At 39.3% G+C, this 25,876-nt stretch overlaps 1 protein-coding gene across 1 annotated transcript in view; it reads right to left on the reverse strand.

Annotated features, from left to right (window-relative positions):
• The window catches only part of DNAI3 (dynein axonemal intermediate chain 3), a 77,081-nt gene that overhangs the window by 27,131 nt on the left and 24,074 nt on the right, over nt 1–25,876 (reverse strand). The window contains exons 7-14 of the mRNA XM_069094521.1: nt 24,587–24,777; nt 22,828–22,952; nt 19,292–19,381; nt 14,140–14,226; nt 12,863–12,991; nt 6,672–6,745; nt 3,491–3,632; nt 971–1,058 (exon numbers count right to left, since the gene is read on the reverse strand). Of these exons, the coding sequence (XP_068950622.1) occupies nt 971–1,058; nt 3,491–3,632; nt 6,672–6,745; nt 12,863–12,991; nt 14,140–14,226; nt 19,292–19,381; nt 22,828–22,952; nt 24,587–24,777 (926 nt within the window). The remainder of the gene's footprint in view (nt 1–970; nt 1,059–3,490; nt 3,633–6,671; nt 6,746–12,862; nt 12,992–14,139; nt 14,227–19,291; nt 19,382–22,827; nt 22,953–24,586; nt 24,778–25,876) is intronic.

Genomic DNA, 25,876 nt, shown 5'->3' on the forward strand with positions numbered 1-25,876 from the left:
GTATCTACTGCTTTCTAGCAATTTCCTTTATTTCTTCACTATTTGTGGTGATTTCACGTGTCTTCATCTCATTCCCCTTTTCAAAGTTTGACATTGACTAATCGATAATGTAACTACATTCAGACACCTTATCATGAAATAACTTCCCCCCCAGAACACAAAGGTTTCCTTCCTTCCTCATTAAAATAATTAATATTTCACAGTAAACTTAATATAGATCATCTTGTTTAAAGTAACAATCTATCCTTAGGACAATAGCATCCAGTTAATCAAGCAGCACAGATTTATTAGGCTCCTACTATGTGCCCAACATCTGTTACTCATCAGCATAGGGGGGCTTTCCCTGTACTAATGCAGATCAGGAAACACGGATAACTTAAGTTGCCAGAGGTTCAGAGAGGCTAACTAATTTTCTCAGGGTCCACATAACTAATATGTTAGGGGTAGAATTTGAACCCAACTCTTCCTGACCTGAAATCCTGCTCTGTATTCATTGTGCCATGGTTCCTCACAGTGGTTACATGATACTATTTCATCCATTAGGTTTTTAAAAAGGCAAGGACCCCTGAGCACAAAAACATTATGCGATCATTCATTGTTTGTCTATCTGTAATCTTCTCACCCTTTGGGGAACATGAGAATTGAATTTAGTCTCTTTCCACAGGTTGTCCAACAAAACCACCAATAGAAAATTTAAAATAAAAAATCTGGTCAGACTAAAGATGAAGTGTCATTTAGTTGTTTTTTTTTAAAAACCTTGTGTTTTAAAACCTGAATTCATTCCTAACCTTTGCATATAGGCAGCTTTACCATGGTGGACACTGCTTCTGAAAGCTCCATTTTTGTGGTTTCAACTCTGCTTTTCTCATAATTAGGCTGGCACATATTTGGGTGACGTTTGGGAACAAAAATAATAGCAGCAACTCAAACTGCCCATTCAAGAAGCTTCTCAGAGAGGGTAGGCTGTTACCTTGAACTTGGTAACGGAGAAAGTCATCTCTCAAGCTGATTTTAACTGGGCAGTGGTCTAAAGTTGTGCCATGTTTAGCCAAGGTTATCTTTTGGAGAAGAAAACAAAAAAGAATATAAAAATTCCTAGTACATTTACTTAAATCATTCTTGAAAATAATTCTTTTTTTACATTTACATTTAATTTTATTTTTCTCAATTTTATGTAAACAAAAATTTTTAACATTCATTTAAAAATTTTTGATTTCTGTATTCTTTCCCTCCCTCCGACCCCTCACTCTTCCTGTTTGAGAAGGCAAATAATTTGATATAGATTATACATGTGCAGTCTTGCAAAACATTTCTGTATTAGCCATGTTGTAAAAGAAAATAAAGACAACCCCCCCCACATACCCAACTATAAACGATAAAGTAAAAAAAAAGTATGGTTCAATCTGCAGTCAGACTCCTTAATTTCTTTCTCTGGAGGTGGATAGCATTTTTCATCGTAAGTCCTTTGGAATTATCTTAGACCATTGTATGGCTAAGAACAGCTAAGTCATTTATATTTGATCATCATACAGTATTGCTTTTATTGTGTTCAGTGTTCTCTTGGCTCTGCTCATTTCATTTTGCATCAGTTCATGAAGTCTTCACAGGTTTTTCTGATAATGTCCTGCTTGTCACTTCTTATATCACAATAGTATTCTGTCATAATCATATACCACAACTTGTTAGCCATTCCCCAGTGGATGGGCATCCACTCCATTTCCAATTCTTTGTCACCACAAAAAGAACTGCTATATGTATATATAGATTCTTTACATTTTTCTTTGATCTCTTTGGGGTATAGACCTAGAAGTGGAATGGCTGGGTCAAAAGGCATGCCCAGTTTTATGGCCCTTTGGGTATAGTTACAAATTACTCTATAAATGCTCTCCAGTCACAACCACACCAACATCAGTGTCCCAATTTCTTCACATCCCCTCCAGTTTCTGTTATTTTCTTTCTCTGTCATGTGAGTCAATCTGATAGGTGTGAAGTGGCATCTCAGAGTTATTTTAATTTACATTTCTCGAATCAGTAGTGACTTAGAGCATTTTTTTCATATGACAATAAGACAGCTTTGATTTCTTCTTCTGAAAACTGCCTGTTCATATTCTTTGACCATTTATCAATTTGGGAATGACTCATATTCTTAGAAACTTAACTCAGTTCTCTATATATTTGAGAAATGAAGCCTCTTCAAAGAAACTTGTGATAAACTTTCTCCCCCCGTTTCCTACTTCCCTTCTGTTCCATTGGTTGTGTTTGTACAAAACCTGTTTAATTTGATGTAATCAAAATCATCCATTGTCTATCCCGTAATACTCTCTCTCTCTTATTTGGTCATAAATTCTTCCCTTATCCACAAATCTGACAGGTAAAATATTCCATGCTAAGAATACTTCCTACAGAATACAACCACTCCTTGGATGAGAATCATCTGTCTTTCAGGCATTCACTAGGAATTCACCCCCAAGCCTGTTAGCCTTAGTTGTCCCTATCTCCGCTCATGACAGCAACCCTCATGACAGGATATCTTATCTGTCCTGGTGGCCGGAGTGGCAAACTACCTGACTCAGTATTTCTTTCCCCTTCCTCTTCAGTTAAGGGTGTCACACATGTATGTTTGCTCTCTTCCCTCTGTCTTTTGGCACTTAATTATAGCTCATTTCATTTGACTTCATGTAATCTTGATGTCTTCCTTATAGACCCTCACCAAGTTCACGCAGCTGACTGGCATGAGGACTTTTCTAATACAACTTGTTTATAACAACAGGATCTCAGAATTGGGAGGTACCTCGGAGGCCACCTAGCCTACCCTATAACTGAGCAAGAGTTTTCTCCCATAGTACACCCAGCAATGATCATCCAATCCAGCCTTGGCTTTTGGACCTCTGGTGAAGGAGAATCTGCCCCCTTCCCAGGTGCCCACCCCACTTTCAGACAGTTATACTTTTTTAGGTAGTTGTCCCTCAGATGGTACAAAGGTCTATTTCTTTGCTCCTTCCACCCATTGTTCTTAGTTCTGTCATTCATGGCCACACATATCCCTCTCTCACAGGGTAGCCTTTCAGATAATGCCACTCTGAGGTCTTTTCTTGGGCTACCTGAATACCGCCATGTTGGTGATTGGATTTATATACAATTGACTGCTTGTCTTCATTCTGTGCTAACATGATCACAGTCACCCTCATTTGAAGCAGGCCTCTGTTAACCTGGATTGTCTTACTTTGTAGTAAATCTCTATTGTGTATGTAATTGAGTCAGTGTAGTGAGAACCAGCCTCAGAGAGTGTTCAGGAGCCTTCTCTGACTCATGCTGCCTGTGTGATCCTGAGAAAGTGGCAGAATCCTCGGCATGCCCTAGAGTAGCATTACTTCCTGGTGAACTCCCTTCCCTGATAAAAATCCAGATTTTCATCCCACCCCCACTCCCAAGGTATTTTATATAATATATACAATTTGGATGGAATTTTTTTTTTTGCCATAATACCTACCCTAATATGAGGCCTCCAAGAGAGATCTAAATGTAAAAAAGTAGAGGGTATATCATGAGGAACCTCGACAGTTTCTTCTTTTTTTTTATCAGTTGGTGTCGGTGGAGGCCTTGTTGGCCTGATATCCCAGAAGCAGATGGTGCTAACAATGGAAAAACATAAAAGTCATCCTCTACTTAAAAAAAAAATTATGATCTTAAACATCCACAAGAACAAACATTTCAACATACAAAGAATAGAGAATTATTTATGAAACTTCTGTTATGTATAGTTTCTTTTTAAGCGTGTTAAAATTTAATAAGGTAGTCTGTATCCCCTTTTAAACTTCCTTCTTCTCTCTTCTGTGAATATTTTACATATCTCACTGATGATGTTTTCTTTCTTTTTGCCTCTTTTTTTGTTTGTCTCTATCACTGCTCCTGAGCCCTTTTTGGAAATAAATAAATATAGCCAAGAAAAAGGAAATCAACACATTGACTATGTCTGAAAATGTGTCTTATTTTGTACTTCAAGTCTGTCTTTTTTTTTTTTCAAAGCAATCGGGGTTAAGTAACTTGCTCAAGGTTACACGGCCAGTTATTTCTGGGTGTGGTGCTGAGTATCTGAGCCCGGATTTGATCAGGTCATCGCGACACTGGAGCCGGTACTCTTACTCGCTGAGCCACCTGGCCACCCCTAACCAACTGGGGTTAAGTAATTCAAGTCTGTCTTTGCCAAAAGGTTGGAAGCATGCTTCAGTGTCCGTTTTCTAAAGTCCTCATTTGCCACTGTATTGATCAGGACTCCAAAGCTGTTCAAAGAGACATGGTGGAGTGGAGATGGGGACTTCAGTTATTCAGATATCTGCTGGAGCTCTGTCAAAATGAGAGCAACCAATGATTGCATAAAGTAGAGGGACCACAAAGGGAAATACTATTCTGGATCTGACTCTCAGTAGTAAAGGGACACTGTTTTCTACAGTAGAAATGATAGAAACTGTTGGTGGGAAGTAATTGCTCCTTTCCAAGTTTGTGATAGAAGAGAGGAAATCTAGTCATAGTGCAACATGTGCCCTAGATGATAGGAAAATGGACTTCAAAGGAGTCAGAGAAAGGATAGGAAGATTCCCCCCGGACTTTAAAATTCCTCTGGTGAAGTCTCCCCAGGAAGGATTGGAGATACTCGAGAATGAAATTCTGCAAACACAAAGGGAAACAGTTCTAAGAAGAAGGAAAAATGGAATTTGTCTGAAGAGACTGATATGGGTGCAAAGGCAATTCACCAGCCAACCCAGATGAAAATATACACGTATATATGTGCACATACATATATGATAGGAATGAAGCTAGATAACATAGGATGAATTTAAAGCACGGCAGAATTCTGTAAATATAGTCAGAGCGCAAAAACTCAGAAAAAGATGAAGATACTGCACAAGAAAAAAGGTTTTGGGTTTAAAAAAATACATATTGGGAGAAAAGAAAGAAATATCTAAGAAAGAACCTTTACTTGAGGTCTATGGGACAATGATAATAACAGAGAGAAGGCAGAATGGTTCAGTTCTTCATTTTACTTCTTTCCTTACCAAGGAAAAGTATCTTTACACTGGGAGGTGAAAAATAGAAAAATGAGGAGACAGTAAGAGAGTACCTAAGTAGCCCTTAATTAGTATGTTACCTTCACCTGGCTCAGATGGACTATACATCCTCTGAGACTGAAAGAATTGGCAGATGTGAATGCTGAGTCATGGTCAGTAATACTTGGAAGATCATGGAAAATTAAATGGGTGCCACAAGATTGGAGAAGGGCAAATGTCCTAATTTCTGAAAAAGGAAAGCAAACTGACTAGGCTAACTATGGGCCAGTAAGCCTGACTTTGATTTCTGGGAAAATTCTTGACTGGATCATTAAAGGGATGGTTGGTGAACCCCTAGAAATGGAAGCGGTGATTACAAAGACCCTGCCTGGCTTCATAAAGAACAGGTTAGGCCAGTCTAACCTCACTGTTTTTTTTGTGATAAGGTTACTAACCAGTAGATGAGAGGGATACTGTAGGATTGGTTTACCTATATTTCAGCAAAGCCTTTTTGATAAAGTATCACATAATATCCCTGTAGAGAAATGGAGAGATAGGGACTAGATAATAATACAATCAGATTAGGGACTATTAACCTTATTCTTTGTCATGGACCCCTTGGGCCATCTGGTAAAGTCTATGGACCCCTTTTCAGAATAACATTTTTAAGTGCATTAAATGAAATATATAGTATTTAAAAAAAAAACCCAACCCCAAATATGTTGAAATAGAGGCATCAACATACATATTTAAAAAACACAAATTTAACCTGAACCTCACGTTTAGAACCCTTGAATTAGATTCAGCCCTGCCTGAATGGCCAAACTCAAAGAACAGTTGTTAATGATTCAGTGTCAACATGGCAGAATTCCTCCAACTGGAATATGTCAACGATCTGTGCTTGGCCCTGAGGTATTTGATGTGTTTTTTTAAATCAGTGACTTAGATAAAGTCATACATGAATGCTGATATTTACAGAAGACACAAAGTTGGGAGGGAACCAGAAAGAGCTTACTTAGCCTGAATATTACTAATAAGATGAAATTTGATAGGAATGAATATAAGGTCTTGGATTTGGATATACAAAAAAAACCCAACCCAAACCCAAAACCAACCCTTCATAACTACAAGATGGGGAAAACGTTGAAATAGCAGTATAAAAAAAAAAATACAGGTTTTGCGGCCAGTTAAATATTTGTACCCATTGTTAATAATATGAATATAGTTCAATATTTTATATTATTGTTGATAATAGCTTGCATTTCTATTAGACTTCATGGTTTATATATTGTTTTATCTCTGTTGTCTTACTTGATCCTTTAAGTTGTGGGTACTCTAAATTTAGAAGTAACAATAACTAGAAAGAGACATACTACGTTAAAGCTGTTTTATGGATGAGGGCATATGCTTATGCCACTCGTGATAGAATGTGAATTACGGCATGATGAGCAAGCTGGTAGCAAGCCACAGTATTCCACTTTTTCATTGTTAAAAACTAAATGAACGCCATGCAGGCTGTGCCTCTTCAAGGAAAAATAAATGACAAGAGCTCTTCTTAGATTGTCATTAGAATTCCACATGTTTTGTATAAGCATAGATGATTAAATGTTTAAAAAATATAAATACCAGTCGATCGAACATGTCACAAGCTGACAAGATATTCCACTTCGATTCTCAAAAACATAGCCCATTCTGTTGAGCTAAAAAGGACAAAAAAAGAAAAAAGAAATGGTTTAGGAAAAATGACTTTCAATAACAGATATAGTCCTAATACTGTGAGTAATTGAATTTGTTATTGTTGTTCAGTCGTTTTTTAGTCATATCCAACTCTTCATGACCCCATTTGGGATTTTCTTCATTTTTTTGGAGACAGTCTGGGTTAAGTGACTTGACCAGGGGTCACACAGTTAGGAAGTGTTTGAGGCTGGATTTGAACTCAGGTTCTCCTGAATCCAGGGCTGATGCTTCAGTTAGCTGCCCCTTTTGGGAGTTCTCTTGACAAAGAACTGGAATGGTTTGCCATTTCCTTTTCCAGCTCATTTTACAGATGAGGAAACTGAGGCAAGCAGGGTTAAGTGACTTGCCCAGGGTCACACAGTAAATGTCTGAGGCCGGATTTTAACTCAGGAATATGAGTCTTCCTGACTTCAGGCCTGGCACTTTATCTACTTAAGTAAATTAAGTGATCATGCTAAAAGAAAACCCTGCTAGACATCTAGCTTGTGAACCCTTCAGTCACTATATTGGGAAAAGAGGAGGGTCAGAGAAGGGACAGGACCACAACTCAGGGTAAATGGAATGACGATAATTAACAAGGAAAAGAAAATAAGAACCATTTTTGTTTTCTTGGATAAGGAGAATGATTGCTGGACTCATGGGTGGACAGAAATGGCCAATGGAAGGGGCTAGAAAGAGCACCTAGCTGAGCTGCCATGGATGAGTTCAAGATGGCTGGCCCAGATGAACAACGTCCCAGGAGATAGAGAAATTCCCAAGTCAGTGTCAGTGACCGCCAAAAGCCTCCCCAGAATGGGAGAGAGGCCCTAGCACTGGAGAAAGAGAAATGCTGACCTGGGAGTCTGCATGCTGTAGACTAACGAGATTGACTTGGATTCCTGACAAAATCTAGAATTTATTATTAAAAGGATTTAGAAAAAGAAGCAAGTCCTCCCAAAGAGGCATCCTGGCTTCACCAAGAACAGGTTATGCCAGAATAACTTAATTAGTGACTAACTTTTCTCATCTAGTAACAGGGTATTAGGCTGGTAGATTGGGGGTAGTGCCATAGATCAAGCTTCCCTACCTGAAGGAAGTGATACAGTAGGAAAAGTTCTAGTCCTGGAGGTAGAGAACCTGTGTTCTAATCCTGCTTCTGATTCTTACTAGTCATTTGACTTTGGTCAAGTCGCTTAATCTCCCTTGGCCTCAGTCTCCTGATGATCAAATAATCACAATCAGTCAAAACTATTGAAAACTCGAGGGCTTGGATGAGGTGACCTTGGAGGTCCATTCTTCTTCTATAATCCCGAGATCTCAGCAAAGCAACTGACCAAAAATCTTACACTATTTTCATGGGCAAGATGGAGAAAGAATCTGTAAACAATGGTTGGAGTTAGGTGGATTCAGATTGGGCTGAATAGCCAGACTCAAAGTTATTAATGTTTCAGTTATTAATAGTTAATGGCTTCAATTAATAATTAGTTCATAATGGCTGTGTTCACTTGGAAGGAGGTCTAGGCTGGAGCCTTCTGGAGGAATCCATGTTGGATCCTAGGATGTGTGACATTTTTTAAAATCAGCACTTCTATAAAAACACAGATAAACTGCCTGTTAGATTTGTTGGTGACACAAAACCAGAAGGGACAGCAAATTTACTCAGGCATAGAAAGAGGATCCCAAAAGATTTTTACAGACAAGGATCTGTTAAAGACTAGGCACAGGGACTAGAAGTGGGATTTAATGGATAAAGAGAACTCTTGGATGAACAAATTCCATTTACCAATTCAGGTTAGCACTGCCTCTGGAGCTCACAGAATTGCCTAGAGCACTGAGAAATGACATGACTTGTTCAATGATGTGTCAGATGAAATGTTGGGTCAAATCCTAGATAAAATTTAATAGGGATAAATGAAAAGTATTTTACTTGAGGTCAAAACATCAAGTCTACAAGATGGGAGAGGTGAGGCTGGGTAGCATTTTATCTGTCAAAGAAGCAGAGGAGTGGAGATGTGATAAGGATGGGGCATCTGGGGCCCTGCCCTGGTGCCAACATGTGGGGGACTGCCATGCCAGGTAGTGAGCAAAGTGGATGAGGTTAGTCTGGTGCAACCTGTTCTCGAGAAAGCCATCCTGGCTCTTTGGAGCTGCCACTTCCCTTTTCTGATATCCCCTGACCATGTCTATAATGATCCGAATTTTCCTAGGAATTGAAGTCAAGTTCACTGGCCTATAGTTTGCAGACTGTATTCTTTTTTTTTTTTTAATTGGGACATTTATCCTTCTCCAGTCTTGGAGGACTTCTCTCATTTCCTATGATCTTCCAAATGTTGCTGCAAGCATATTGGCCAGTTCTTTCATGAGGACATAGCTCACTTGGGCTAGGGGAGGATTAGAACCCAGCTTCTCTGTCTCCAGAACTAGAACTTTTCCCACTGTATGACTTCCTGCAGGTAGGGAGGCATCATCCCTCAGCTTCACCTGCATTCAGCCAATTGCTAAGTATTTCTGCCTTTGCATCAGACCCCTTCTCTCCACTCACACGACTACCACTTTATTTCAGACCTCAATACGCTCTCAGCATGGATTATTGCATCAGCTGCCCCATTGCTCTCACTGTGCCAATCCATGTTGCACAAAGTCGTTTTCCTCAAGTGCCCATCTGGGGATCCCCTATTCAGCCACCATCAGTGATCCCTCATCGCTGGAGCCTGGGTTCATTGCAGTTAGTCAGTGAGTAAACATTTATTGATCACCCAATATGTGTCAGGCACTGTGCCAAGTATCAGAGATACAAAAAGAGAGGAAAGGCACTCCCTCAAGGAATTCACAATCTAATAGGTGAGACAACAAGCAGACATCTATGTACAAACAACCTAGTTATGGGAGAAATAGGAAATAATTACCAGAGGGAAGGAGCCAGGACTAAGGAGGGCGGGAAAGGCTCTCTGGAGAAGGTAGGATTTTAGTTGGGACTTAAAGGGAACCGGAGGGCCAGTAGGTGGAGATGAGGGGGGACAGCATCCCAGGCTTGGAGGACAGACAGAGCAGAGAGATGGAGTTTCAGTGTCACTGGATGGAAGAGAGTCAGGTATTAAGCAGACTGGAAATGCACAGGGGACTAAGTTCCTTTTGACGTAGAACACAGCATTTTGTATTTGATCCTGGAACCAATAGGGAGCCCCTGAAGTCTCTTGAGTAGAGGGGGAAGGGGGTGACATGGTTGGACATACAATTTGGAAAATCACTCTGGTGGCACTGAAGGTGGGGATAGTTTCATCCTTTGTCCCTCTGTAGTAGGCAGCTAATAAATGCTTAATTGATTCATGAAGGGCGATTAACTTCTGTCTCCTTACTTATCTTAGGTATTACCTTCCTATTAACCAATTTGTTGTTTTGTCACTTTTCAGTAGTTATTCCTGAAGTCATTCAAACAGGAGTACACATAGGCGTACACTTGACCCTAGAAGTCAGAGGCGTAAATGGCAACGGCATGCCTGGCTGCTCTTGTCCCACTGTGATTACACTGGCTTCCCCAGGGGTTGTGGGGGGAGTAGGTGAGAGAGGAAGAAGGTCAAAGACCCCCAGAAGATGGGCTCCCTTTCACAGCACTCTTCACCCCAGGTTGGACTGCCTCAGTACCTCCGAAATGGAAGGAACTTCAGAGGCTATCCAGACCAACCCTTACCTGAAACGTACCTGATTATAGCGGCTCTCCAGCCTTTGTCTGAAGCCCCCCAGTGATAACAATAAACAACAACCACAGCAGCAATAGTAATAGCTGATATTGATACGGTGCTTTAGGGCAGATGGGTGCTTTAGTGTGCAGAACACTGGGCTTGGGAGTAGGAAGACTCACCCTGGTGAGATGTCGGGGGGATAAATTTGTGATCATCCCTTTGGAAGCCAATATTCATTTGTAAAAGCTCCACTGTGTTACACATGATGTCAGTCAATTCCCTTAGGTTCCAAGTATCCCTTTAATTCACTGTATAAATTAATCATCACTTGTCTTTACTGCATACAGATAATGCAGGGTTCTTTCCAAATGATGTCATTTATACCCAGGGAGGAATTTTTGCTCCTTTTAACAGTCCTGCTCCTTCAGTTTAGATATGATTTTTAAAAATAAACTTTTGTTGAATTTTCAAACGATAGAATCTTCCAATTAGAAAGAAGCTTAGAGGTTGTTTAGAATCAGACCTACACAAAATGTGCATTTCCCCTGCAACAATCTTGGTATTTCTTATATGTGTAAGCTTTTGGAGGGCAGGGGCCATTCTTTCATCTTTGTTTCCCCAGGACCTGGCCTGCTATAAATGCTTATTGACTCGATTAATACAACCTGTGGAAGCAGGTAGGGTGGCCGAATGTGAATGAACTTTGGAGTGACACAGATGCTCTTGTCTGGGTGACTGTGTGCATTTTCTCTGGCTGTCTCCCAGGTCTGGACTGCTCTCCCTCCTCCCCGACTTCCCCTGGTTTCCTGCAAGTCCCAGCTAAAATCCCACCTTCTCTCAGAAGCTTTTCCTGATTCGTCCTTAATGCTAGTTATCCCAAAGTTATTCTGTATAGATCTTGTATGTCCAGAGCCGTTGGCAGGTTTTCTTCCCTCCCTGTTAGGCTGTGAGCTCCTTGAGTGTAGGGAATATTTTTTGTCCTTCTTTGTATGCTCAGTGTTTAGCCTAGAGGCACACAGTAGGAGCTTAATAAAAAGCTTATTGACTTGATCTGACTTGAAGTACTCTGTATTTTCTGGCCAAACTGGACTACTCCATATCCCCATTCCTTTTCTCACATGTCTTTCATTCTCAGAATGGATTCCCTTCCCTGCCCCCAGCCCACCTCCACATTTTGTCTGTTGCAGTCCCAACCTGGCTTCATGTACCTTTTCCTGACGACTCCACTCAACTGGAAATTTTCTTCCTCTTCATTTTCCCTTAAGAACTTTTCGTTAGATTGTAAGCTCCTTGGGGGCAGGGGCTGGCTTTTGCCTCTTTTTGTATCCCTAGTGTTTAGCAGTGTTTGGCACATAGTAGGTGCTTAATAAATGTTTATTGATTAATTGTTACTAATTATTGCTTATTAAACAGATGTTTAATAATTATGGAATCAAACATTTACCCATCTCCAATCTTTGGTTTCAATATTCCCCCTTTTAAATTATGTGTTAGATAATTCTTCTATAGTAAAAAAGGCTTAATATTATAGATAGCAAAGAGCTGGCTTTAAAGCAAGGAAGAGCTGGGTTCAGGTGATGCCTTTGAAGTTCAGTGGTGTGTAACCCTAGACAATGAATTCACTTAACCTTTCAGTAGTAACTCTCTAAGATTGTAAGTTGCAAAGAAGGTGGCAACCTGCACTGGTAGAGGGAGTTTCCTCACTTGGGAATTCCTTATAATAGTGAAATCACAGGCTCAGTCCCTGTCCCTGGGGGGAGAGTACTGTGGTAGAAAGACCTGGGTTCAAATCCCACCACTTTCTTTTATTAGTTGCATAAGCTTGGGTGAGTCACTTAACTGCTGAGTGTATTGGGGAGCTCCAGAGACCTTCTTGTTAAGTCAAAAGTTGGTTGCAATCTCTATTGATACAAGGAATCTGCATGCTAGAAGTTTCTGAAGCTGACAAAGTTAACAACTCATACACTGCCATAGTAAAAAAACATTATTTTTTTTTAAGTCCAGGAAGCACAATCTTATTAAGTAGATAGGATATTTGAACTGGAGTCGGTGAACTTAGGGATATTCATGATGTCGTTACGGTCCTGATTTCACAGAATCTCAGATTTGGAAGGGGCTTCCCAAGTCATCTGACTCATCCCCAAACAAGAATCCCCTCCCCAAACAGAAGGTTTACAGCCTTGCTTGCCAATAAATGCTTATTAAAATGGCATGAAGTGTTGTCATTATGCAATAGCACAGTAAATTTTTTAAAGGTATAAAAGGCATGATTCTTTTGTGATTTAAAAACTCCAATTAGAATGAAGATAATTTGTGATTTAAAATGGACTATTATAAAGCCAACCCATTTCCATGAGAAAAAATTTAAGACAAGCCAAACCCCCCCAAACTAAAAATAAAACCCAAACCATTTTAACTCACCTCGAAATTGTCAGCCAACCAGTGTAAATCAGTGATTATTTTCTTATGTCCATGTTCTATCGATGATACAGCACAATGTCTCACATATAGTGTTTCCTTAGCATTCTCTGGTTCCAGTAAAAATATGGGCTAGTGGAAGATATTTAAAAATTTAAAAATAAAATCCCAGACCATAATTTCAGAGAATTAATAAATGAACTAATGTGAAATACTATTTTAAACAGATAAAAATTGCTTAGTTTGAAAATTATAGCAAAAATAAAAACATCTACACCAGTATGTCTGCTATTATGCCCCTGATCTTTCCATGGGTTTTCCCTTTTCCATTTTAGAGAGACAACATGGCATGTTGGATGGAAAGTGGGTGTTGAAGCCAGGAAGGCTTGGGTTCAAGTCTCTGGACTTGACATATGCTTGCTGTGTGACCCTGGACAAATCACTTAACCTCCCAGTGCTGGAGGTAACTAGAGTAATTCATAATTGCAGAGAAGGTGTGACCTGCACTAGGTGGGGGACTCTCATCTTTTGGAAGTCCCTGTACCGATTAAATCACAGGCCCAGTCTTCATCCTTCCTTTCCCTTTAGTTTCTTCCAAGATCTCACCTCTGAAGGTTGTCATGTCCACAAAAACCACCAATGTTTTTAAATCTGTGAACTAATGGTTCTTCACTTGAAATGAACCCTTTGGTTCTTGTCCCATCTCAGTAGCCCTTATCCATTTCCAAAAAGGTGATGGGATTGCATCCTTAGTATTTAAATCCTACAAAATTTTCAAGTGAGTTAGAGCTCAAATCTGGCTATACATGTGTGCTCCCATGTGTGATCTCTAGGAGTTTTCTTCCTCTCATGGATTATGCATATATTTGGGAGATGGTATTTATGGGGGGAATATTTTGTCACTACTTTTCTTACTACCCATTTCATTAAACGCTATTGCTTTCAACTAATTATTTCATCTGGCTAACTAATAAAAGTAAACATTGGCAGGAGCTTGCAAGGTATAGTTGTGAGTAGCCACAAGTGCAGAGTGCCTTGAGCAGCTTTTTGGGATCCCCACATGCAAGACGGGAGAACCCTGGCCATGACAGATACAGATTCATAGTGAAAGACCCACAGGAGAATATTTGGGATCAGCTCTGTCTACCAGCATTTCCATTTATTGGGATCTTGTTAACCCTGATAACTCTTTGCAACACATTTCTTGAAAATTATTGAATGGGGGAGAAAATGAAAATAAAATCCCATGATGAAACAAGTAAGGCTGGAAAATAACTGACCTTAAGTATGGCTTTCTTACCAGCACCACCAGAGCCTTTGACTGTGGCGATACGCTCAGCATGTGCACTTATGTCCCATAAGACTACCTAAGGGGGGAAAAAATGAATCTTAGGAAGTAAACCATGTTAAATGACAGTACTTCAAACTTCACGAAGCTAAGTGATTTTTGTCACAGTGCATACTCTCCTCACCAATATAGACTGTAACTCCTTAGTGACTTGGTCAACGGCTTTCAGGAAATCCACCACTAGACAGCCAACCTGGTGGAGCCAAACCACATGGAGCTTAGCTAGAAAGATTCTGGGTCAAGAGGCAAAGGGCACATCACTGGGCCTGTTTAAGAACCCCATGTTTTTGGGACAAGAATTCATTATTTGGCAAAAAATTGTTGGGAAAGCTAGAAAGCAGTCTGGCAGAAATTGGGCAGAGATCAATAACTTATACCATTTACCAAGATAAGGTCAAAATGGATATATAAAATATAAAAAGAAATAACATAAGAAATTTAGAAGAATATGGAACATATTACCTATCAGATTTATGGACTGGAAAACAGTTTATGAATAAACAAGAGATAGAGAACATTAGGTATAAAATGAATAATTTTGATTCCATTGAATCAAAAGGTTTTTGTACAAATAAAACCAATGTAGCCAGGATTAGAAGGAAAGCAGAGAATTGGAAAAACATTTTTATAGACAGTTTTTCAGATAAAGGTCTCATATCTCAAATATATAGACAACTTTGTCAAATTTATAAGAATTAGAGTCATTTCCCAATTGATAAATTTGCAAAGGATATGAACAGGAAGTTTTTAATGAAGATATGAAAAAATGCTCTAAATCATCATTGACTAGAGAAATGCAACTTAAAACAACTTTGACATATCATCTTATACCTATCAGATTGGCTTAAATGACAGAAAGGGAAAGTGACAAATGTTGGAGGGGAATGTGGAAAAATTGGGACACTAATACACTGTTGGTAGAATTGTAAACTCATCCGACCATTTTGGAAAGCAATCTAGAATTATGCCCAGAGTTATAAGGCTGTGTATACCTTTTCACCTAACAATACCACTATTAGGTCTGTTGCCCAAGGTGATTAGGGAAAAAGGAAAAGAATTTATATGTTCTTCTTTTTTTTTTAAAGCAATTGGGGTTAAGTAACTTGCTCAAGGTTACACGGCCAGTTATTTCTGGGTGTGGTGCTGAGTATCTGAGCCCGGATTTGATCTAGGTCATCCCGACACTGGAGCCGGTGCTCTTACTCGCTGAGCCACCTGGCCGCCCCAAGAATTTATATGTTCTGAAATATTTATAGCAGATCTTTTTGTGATAGAAAAGAACTGGAAATTGCATGGATGCCCATCAGCTGGGGAATGGCTATACAAGTTGTGGTATGTGATTATGATGGAATGCTGTTGTGCTATAAGAAATGATGAGCTGACTGATTTTAGAAAAAAATGGAAAGACTTGAATGAAATAATGAAAAGTGAAATGAGCAGAACCAAGAGAATGTTGTATAAAGGAACAGTGATACTGTTCTAAGAACAACTACGAATGACAGAGTCATTTTGAATATTACAAGTACTACAAAGGTCCTATGAAGGAAGATGCTGTCTCCAGAGAAAGGACTGATAAACAGAAGAACGTATAACATAGCATGCTTTTACACATACACACACACACCTGTCTGTGTCAAATGGTGGCCTTCTCTAGTGAGGTCTGGGGAGGGACAGAGAAAAAAAAGTACACAGCAGAGAACAGAAGAAAACTTAGAAGAAAGCACAGAAAAGCAGGGCAGCTTTGAAAACAACGTATAGTATTTATTATATAGTTTTTAAAAAATATATATATATTTATTTATTTTTGTCTTTTGGAGGGGTAAGGCATGGCAATTGGTGTTAAGTGACTTGCCCAGGGTCACATGGCTAGTTGTGCCTGAGTCTGGATTTGAACTAAGTTCTTCCTCATTCCAGGGCCAGTGCTCTATTCACTGCGCCACCTAGCCGCCCCTTTATTACATAGTTTTGCAAAAAAAAAAGTAAACAGTGTGAAATGGAGATTCATGGTTTCATATTGAATCTTCTTTTTGTATTGTGCTGCACACATGGGTAATTTTTTTTGGCTTTTTGTCTTTAAGTTCAAAATGAATGAAAAAATAAAAAAATAAAAGAACCTAGAGTCTGCTTCATGCAATGATGACATTAGAGTAGCTTTTCAGTAAAATGGACAGACTTAAAAGAGGAGAAAAATATTATGTGTAGTCTGATACTGCCTGCTAGCACTGGAGTTCTCATCTGATGTAGAATATAGGAACCTCAAAGGATCGAGGGCCAGAGAAGAGCTGTGCTCAAGTCCTTCCTGACTTGTGACCCTGGGCCTCTCATTGCTCTTCAGCTACTTTTCAAGGGTATCAGCTGCAAGGCTGGCACATATCTCCATTGGGGGAAGTTTCCTTACTACAAATTCCTATAGTATTCCATTTTGGGAAGGAAGGAAGGAAGGAAGGAAGGAAGGAAGGAAGGAAGGAAGGAAAGAAAGAGAGAGAGAAAGAAGGAGAGAAAGAAAGAGGAAGGACGGAAGACCTCCAAACAAAAGATGCCAACATTGTGTCTTGAGTATGAACCAATAAATCTGTTTTTTAAAGTTTGATATCAAGTGATAAATGCACACACATAAGTTTTAATTATTGTTTTGATGCAGTTTTATTATTAATATAAAAACCCAACATCACTTTCAGATTCCTAATTTCATCTCTTCTTCAGATATTTACCTAGTGACTACTGTGTTTGAAGCATTGTTCTACTTAGATGTTTTCTTATGAACAGGACAGGAAGGCAAACTTGTGGTTCTCAATGATCTTTCCAGTGGGTTTTTCAGTCTTTGGAAATGTTCTGTGTAATGGGAGGCATTGCTTTTGATTTAAGAGAAATGTGTCTTATTTATCATCAGCATTATGAATAGTAAAAGCCATTTATAAAAAATCATTGGAGGGAAAATGTTCTGGTCAATATAAGATTATTTCTTTGATTAGTCTTTTTTAAAGAAGCTTGTATATACACGTGCAGAAAGACACCCTCCTGGGAAAGGGGAATTTAAGGGAGTTTTTTTCTGGGCAGAGAATGGAAGAGGAAGCCAACAAACAGTGTTCTATATAACCTTTGGGAAACTGCCAAGATCTTCTAAGGACTTGAAACTTCTCCTGGAAACAGAGGCCCATGTTTTTAAATACCATTATTCTTCAAGAGGTGCTGAATGGCTACAAGTCACAGAACACACCAGTCTCTGATGATGTAAATTAGTTGAAGAGGAGCAATAAAGAAGAATCTGGTGGGTATACGCAGGCTGAAACACACTATAAACAAGGCATTACTCAGGAGAAATAATGTGATGGATGTCATTAAAGAAGCTTCAAATTGAAAAGGAAAATGGGCTGGTCATTTGGTAAGAGCTAGGGATAAGTGAGAGATAGACTATGTATTCCATTTGCATCTTCCTGATGTCAGAGTTGGAGAAAGGTCCCAGCACATTGGATCAACCTGCTATGAGCAGACTTATGGGGGATAGGAACAAGAGTTGCCTATGATGGGCAGGTTTTGATGGACTAATTAGTCTATCATTATCTTTAATGTATCATTAAAGGGAAGATCCACAATAATGTGATCCAGATCCCCTGGAACATCAGAGCATAGTTAATTGAGAGTTATAATGACTAGGATGTTCCCCAATTTTGAGAGATATAGAACATACTATACTCACCACATGTATCATGATGTGATTTCTGATGACCTAAAATAAACTTCAGAATTTGCAATACAGTGCTTTTGGAAGACAGAGATGGTGTAACCATCTTATTTCTCTCCTCCCCTTTTCAATCTAACTTCATTTCCTTAACTCTTACTCTCTTAGAAACACTTTGCAATCTGACTTTTGACTTTACTCAGCTGAAATGATCTCTCCAGAGTTACTAACAATGTCTTAATAACCAAACCTAATGGTTTTTGTATTTTTTTTTTGGTCGGGCTTCATCATTTTTTATCTCTGTGCAGCAGGTGACACTGTTAACCACCTTCTCCTGGATACTCTCTTCTTCCTAAGTTTTCATGACATCACTGTCTTCTGGTTTTGCTCCTTCATCCCTGACCATTCACCATTCCTTCTCATTCTCCTTGGTTGGGTCATCATCCATATCTTGCCCAATAATTGTGGGCATACTTCAAGGCACTGTCCTAGGCCCTCTTCTCTTTTCTCTCTATACTCTCTCACTTGGTGACCTCATCAGCTCTTAAAGGCTCCATTATCATCTCAATCCAGATGACTCCCAAATCTGTATATTCTCACTCCAGTCTCTCTCCTGAGATCTACTTCTGTTTCTCAGTGGCACACTGGACATTTTCAATCAGATGACCTACAGATATCTCTAACTCAATAAAACAGAACTCATTCTTTTCCCTTCTCCCATCCCCAAACCTATCCCTCTTCTGAACTGTTTAAGATTTAACCTTCCTTCCACTCACCCAGGTTCACAATTTTGATGTCTTTCTTAACTTCACCCTTATTCACCCTACATATCCAATCAGTTGCCAAATCTCATTTCTACATCCATAACCTTTTCTGGCATATTTCTCCTCTCCTTTCATGTAGTCACCACCCCAGCTCAGGCCCTAATTCATCCTCTAAAAAACTACCAAAGTGAGTTTCCTAAAGCTCAGATCCAACCCTGTCATCCTTTCAAACTTTTATCTTTGTATCCCTTGGCTTAACATAGTTCCTAGAACATAGTAGGTGCTTAATAAATGCTTGATGTGGTCAATCAATGTTTACATTGTTAGAATTAATTTTATTTCAGCAGGTAAAAAACTTTATGAATTATAGAATGTGATTTAAATTTTACATGAAAGGGATTGAGGAAAAATGTAAACACTCTGTTTGCCCTTTCTTAGGATTCTATGCTAAAGTGTGTTTCAATAATTAATAAAACAGGCCACCGCTGATTACCCAGTTATGGTAATGAGGGCTACATTAATTCTCAGTAAAATTGCTTTTGTTTTATCAGAAAAAATGTTCAACAGATTCTTATTAAAACTTGATAGGAAATGTTGTCTAAATTTAATGTTGAGTTGGGGGAGAAAAAGTTGGTACGTACCTGTCCATTTATACAGCCCCCAGCAATTATATCTGGGTTACTGGGACAGAACCGGAAGCAGAAGATGTCTTCAGGGCATTGCAGCATCAGCTAAAACAGAACCCATCCCAGGGACACAGAAGACAGTGAGAAAATGCTATTGTTCTGTGCCCTTCTGGCTACAGACAGCTAGGGGGCAAATGGCCTATAGGCCAACTCTTTAAAGAACCAGCTAGAGAAGAAGCACTAATTGCTTTCTTCATACAAGTAGAAGAGTTCCTTCTCCAACTCTGGGCCTTTGGAATGAGAGCCGCTTTTACTGCTGCTCTTTCTTATTGGAGGATGGGGACAAGGTACAAAAAGAGGAGATGCTTGATGGGCAGAAGCAATTCTGAACCTCAAAATGTCAGGATGGTCTGAGCACCAAGAAGGAAAAGGAGAGTAGGTACCGTGTTTCCCCGATAATAAGACCTATCCCGAAAATAAGCCCTCCCCTTACTGTGTAAGCTTCCTCTAAAATAAGCCCTCCCCTGAAAATAAGCCCTGTTGAGATTGCTACTGTAGTGAAGGTGATCCCCTGCGCTACACGCTACATTACGGTACCCTCTGTATGCACTGTTCCCCCCCCCGTGAAACGCATTCCGCGCTCTGAGCTGCATCCAATCAGAGCTGCAGCAGTGAGCGCGTCATCCTGTTCTTCCCCAGTGATTTACTTATTGAATAAAGGTACATTTTTTTGTTCACATTTACCTGTTTATTAAAATTGCTATCAATGTTCATTAAATAAGCCCTCCCCTGAAAATAAGCCCTCTGGTGTTTTTCTGGCCAAAAAAATTAATAAGACAGTGTCTTATTATCGGGGAAACACGGTAAGAGATGACAGGTTAGAAAAGGGAGAAAGACTATTGGCTATTGGACAAAGATAAAAGATAAAGACAGTGGCTATTGGACAAAGGTCTAGGCAGGAGTGGGGAACCTGCGGCCTCGAGGCCACATGTAACCCTCCAGGTCCTCAAGTGCTCCCGGGACTCTAGGGTGACCTAAAAGGGAGAGCCCATAAAATCGGAATATTTAACCTGGGTTTGCGAACTTGTTTGTAAAATATTTGGTAACTGTACTTTATTATAATTGGTTTCTTTTATAATTCTGTGCATTTTATCTTAATGCATTTAAAAACACCATTCTGAGAAAGGGTCCATAGGTTTCACCAGACTGCCAGAGGAGTCTGTCACAGAAGAAATGTTAGGACATCATGCCTTAAAAGAGACCAGAGCCTGGCAATTTGACATTCAGGACATCTCTCATATATGACCCCCCCTTCTCTTTTCTGATGTTGCTGTCACTCCAGTGTGGACCCTCATCACCTCTTTCTTCAATGACTTCAAAAGTCCGATGGTTGGTCTACCTGCTCATCTATCCTCCGCTCCTCTGTCAAATGAACCTTCCTTAGGAGCACATACGACTATGTCACAAACCCCCTCCCCATCCGAGAAACACCAGTGGCTCCCTGTTACCTCCAGAATCAAATAGAAAATCCTGTGTTTGGCATTCAGAGCCCTTCACAAGCTGGTCCCTTCTACCTTTCCAGTCTTATTTACACTTTACTCCCTGCCCCCCTCCCACTATGTCCCTGATGATCCAGACATGTTCATTGGCTGTCTGCCTCCTTGTCTTTGCCTCCAGGCTTCCCCCTTTCCAGGGCCCATTCATTTAAGTCCCAGCTAAAGTCCCATCTTCTCCCAGAACCTTTCCCAATCCACTTTAATGTTAGTACCTTAATTCTGTTATTTCTTTTGTCACCAATTTATCTTGCATATATCTTGTTTGTACATAGTTGTTTTATGTTGTCTCCTCTGTTAGAGTGTGCACACCTTGAGGACAGAAGCTGGGTTGTTTTTTTTTTTTTGTATCCCCAGGGCTTAGCTCAGTGCCTGGCACAAAAGGAACTGAAAAAAATGCTTGCCTGACCAATGTTTGGCTCACCTGGGAATCAACAGACCACAGAAGGTGCTTTAGGATCAGAGAGGGGAACTCTCCTATCTATGCCAAGGCTCAAACTGAAATTAAGATGAGTTAGGCTGCTAATCATTTTTTTCTGGTGATCTTCCACAATTTCTGCCCCAGTCTTTTACAATTAAACTTTAATATGAAATGATCTCATAGTTTTGATTAGAAAAACAGCAAGAGAAGAGATAATTAGTATGATCACCTTAAGAAATTATCTGCCCTCTCTTAGTCACTCTTTAAAACAATGGAAAATGTTTCCTTTTCTCATCTTTCCAAAAGCATGGAAATACAGGATTTTTTGGGGGGGGGTTGGTTTTACTTTGGTAAAGGGGTAGATAATGTGGTATGGGAGAAAGGAGGTTTGTAGAAGAAAAAAGTTTAAGAACTAGGAATTTAGAGGTCAACAATTCTGCAATGGGATTGCCACCCAAAAGGGGAAGGAAGACCTTGGTGGTAAATTTCAGATAGGCACTTCATAATTGAATCATTGGCAAGTTTCCCAAGGTACTGAAACTGGGTCAGAGACAGACCAGAAAAATAAAAATGGTGACTATTTTTATCTCTTTCTCTCTCTGTGTCTTTGCTTCTCTCCCTATCTCTGTCTATTTCTCTCTCTGTGTCTCTGTCTCTGTCTGTCTGTCTGTCTCTCTCTGTGTCTCTGCCTTTGTCTCTCTCTCTCCATCTTTTCAAGCTAAGGGATGCTGCACAGAAGTAGTCACACGGAAGGCAGAGAGCCAGGGTCCCTAAGAACCACCATGACTGTATCACTTCCATGACATGGCTCTTAGGACATCAGCCTTGCCGTCTTACTGTGTAGGGTGAAGTTGATAAGTCTAGAACATGAGTGGTTTACCCTGGCTGAAACCTTGTCTTGAAATAGCCTGAGGTGGGAATTCTTAGATGCCCCTCCCTGGAGTGGTCGCCTGCCTGACCTTCACTCCTCTCACCAAGAACTGGGGTTCATATTTTTTTTTTAAACCTATTTGCTGCTGCCATCTTCTGGTCAACCAAGGCATTCAGCAGCAACTAAGGGCTCTGTTAATTTTGATCTCGGGTTACCATAAAGTAATTATAGCAAAACTTCTCTGATCGTTATGAATGGAAGAGAAAGCTAGTCTGCATTAAGTAAAAAATCTAAAATATAGCAGATTTTAAATAAATTCTAAGTTTAATTACATTCCATAACTAAATGTACTTACTATTTCCAAATAGAGAGACTTGTTGGGCTTTCTTGAATGAAAAGGTAAAAACTCACATGAAATTAGCATCATTTTGCATATAATTGTTATGCTAAAATTCTTAAACAGTTAAACATTTTCATAATCTTGCTGATGTATTCATTTGTTTCCTTCATAGGTAGGGCAAAATAAATTTGGTCTAAGTCTGAATGATCACAAATTTGCAATTAGTGGAAATGAGATTTTTAATGAGATCTTAGTGTATGCTTGACTAGAACAATTATGAAGTGCTTTGATATGGAAAATGATCATATTTCTGTGTAACAACAGAATGTGAATACTTTAGACTCTCTTCATAATTATTTCAAATACCTGAGGATGTATCGGATCAGAGAAACTCCAAAAAAGAATCAGAGATGGTTGCAAAAGTAATCTGCCAGAATAGTGAACTCTTTCTTCATAACTGAGTCGTTCTGCTATAGACACTGCTATTAGCCCTGATTTGGGAAGGGAAAAAGAGAACAAGAAAAAGAAATTAAAAGTTGTAGTTAGTAGCTTTATTGCAAGAGTGGTATTCACTCTTTATTTTTTTTCTTGTATTTATTTTTCTATGAATAGTTTTCTCTACTCATGTTTTGATAGCGATTTGAATGAAAATATGATGTAGGAACCCCGGAGGGCTTTCTAACACAGACATGATCAGTAGAAATGAGGAGGTTATGCTCCCCACCCCTGGCTTAAATGATTTGATGTCAGACATTTTGGGGTTAACTGAAAGTACTACTCCCTTCTGGAATTCAAGATTGCTGGCAGATAGTTTTATGTTCCAAAATGAGGGCTGCTTCTCTACCCCCACCCTCACCCCAAGGAAAAAGGGGTTAACTGCCTTGAGGGTCCTGAGTCTGTCCATCTTGCATGACTCTTGCAGTAATATCTTTGGAAGAGAATTTCTTTTTTTGTTAAGAGGCAGATATGATCTCTGGGAAGCTGTGGCAGCACTGACATTTTCAAGTGAATGAGTCCCATCAACATTTCCCTGGCCTGTCTGTAGTAGCCAAGTCACTTTTCCTAACACAGAACTGCCTTTGAGGCTTTTTCCCCATTTGTGTTCACAAACTGTTTGGCTGAACAATTGTTATGGGACCCAAAGGTGATCATGAACTGGCAAGGGACAGGTGTGACCAAGGCCTTCCCACAAACCCTACCATAAATGCTGAAATCAATATATTTTACAGTCTTAAATACAAAGACAGCATCCAAAGATTTGTGATGCAAAGTCTTGAAGCAGGTTACTTTAAAACAGCATTTATAATAGCATACTTTTTTTTCTCCTGTTTCGTACTTTTGAAGTAGTTATAGGGTTCCCACAAGTGGTTGTTAATTCTATTAAATTTCAAGTTTGTCATCCCTTATTTCTTCTTTGGGAGAACTCTTGAATTATCAGTGAGCCACACATTTATTTATATTGGTTAAAGATTTATATCTCAGGGGGCGACATTTTATCACTCAAAAGTTTATAACTATACTCAGGGTGAAGTCTGTAGCCATTAGGACAGTTTCTCTATAATGCTTGGGAGATAAACAAGTTCTAATTGAACATAGACCAGCTTTGGTATTTGCAGTTTAAGACTTGGACTCTTCTTTGAAAGGCACAGAGGTTGTTGCTATAGGTTAGGAATGATACTTGATTGTAAACATCATTGACCCTCCTCTCTTCAGGGCCCCAAATTCAATAGATGCTAAGTAGTCTTGGGTGAACTTTTCATTCATAGAAACAGATCTCCAGTGGAGGTGACTATGTAGGAGATGATGTGGAGTAGAGGAGAAGGCTATATTCTATACTCTATGAACTTGTAGTGTATGGCCCTTTGTGGATTCATATGAACCCTCAGGTCAGATAAGAAGGCATTTTATATAGCAGTGACAAAATATGTACATCATCGTTTCTTCGTCATCGAAGAAAGGTTTCCGAATTCTTTATTCCTTCTTGATTCTGTAGGTTGTCCAAGTTCATTAAGTATTGTTTCTTAACTTTTGGAATAAACTATTTAACATTTAGATTTTTAAAGCAATTAAATTTATACATTTCAGTGGCTAAACAAAGGAGAGTTTCCATCATATCACTTATTACCGTAAATGGTGGGATGCCAACAAATGCAAGTAATGGTTTTTTCCTTTATATTGTGAAGGTCTGTAAAGGACTGATATTCCTTAAGGTAGGAATCTGTCTTGTCACCAAAAGTGGCTTCTTCCTCAGCGAGGACCTTCCAGTCATCGATGAATACATTCATGATTTCATTTTGTTGCAGTGCCACTTCAACACTATTGGTAGAAGAAAAGGTTTTTTTTTTTTTTTTTAAGATTTCAGATTATAGGGATGGCTAGGTGGCGCAGTGAATAGAGCACCAGCCCTGGAGTCAGGAGGACCTGAATTCAAATGTGGCCTCAGACACTTAACACAAAACTAGTCATGTGACCTTGGGCAAGTCACTTAACCCCAATTGTCCTATCTTCCCCCCTCCAAAAAGCAAAATATAAAAATATAAAAAAAAGATTTCAGATTATAGTATTTAATGATACCATTAATAATATTCCAAAAGCCACTCCTCCTTCATCTATATAAAAATGCTGATTATTGCTTATTCACTATCTGATCACCTACAGTGTGCCCATTAACTTTAAAAAATGGACTAGAAAGCAGGAGACTTAAGTGAAAAGCAATCTTTTCAGGTATACCATTAACTCCATTTAACTAATGGTGGGTAGCCCAGGTAGGTATAACAGCAAGTAAAGCTGGATCCCAGGGATAGAGCTTCCCTGCTTGTTACACTCTTGGACTCCTGGGCTCTAAAGTCCGTAACTGTGGCTGTGATATTGATGTTTTAAAATGCTTTACAAACATCATTAAACATTAGAATATCTGTATGCATGTATATGTAAAGCCAGGAATCTATTAAGTACAGCTTTGCATTTTAAAAAAATATAACATTTAACATCATCTTGCTTTTCCATGTCTGCTTCTCTACTTTTTTCTGTTTTCTTCTGTACACTAAAAAAGAAAAAGCTACAATGACCTTCCTTCCTCCCTTTCTTCTTTCTTTCCTTCCTTCCTTCCTTCTTTTTCTTTTTTTCCTTCCTTCCTTCCTTCCTTCCTTCCTTCCTTCCTTCCTCCCTCCCTCCCTCCCTTTCTTCTTTCATTCCTTCCTTCTTTCTTTTTTTCCTTCCTTCCTTCCTTCTTCCCTTTCTTCCTTCTTTCTCTTCCTTTCTCTCTCCTTTTTTCTCTTTCTCTCTCCTTCTTTCCTTCCTCCTTCCTTCTTTCCTTTCTTCCTTTCTTCTCCTTTATTTTCCTTCCTTTCTCTCTCCTTTTCTCTTTCTCCTTCCTTCCTTCCTTCCTTCCTTCCTTCCTTCCTTCCTTCCTTCC

This window comes from Petaurus breviceps, unplaced genomic scaffold (assembly GCF_028583685.1).
Source record: "Petaurus breviceps papuanus isolate PSGF00001 unplaced genomic scaffold, PetGlider_PUasm1.0 220, whole genome shotgun sequence".
NCBI lineage: Eukaryota > Metazoa > Chordata > Mammalia > Diprotodontia > Petauridae > Petaurus > Petaurus breviceps.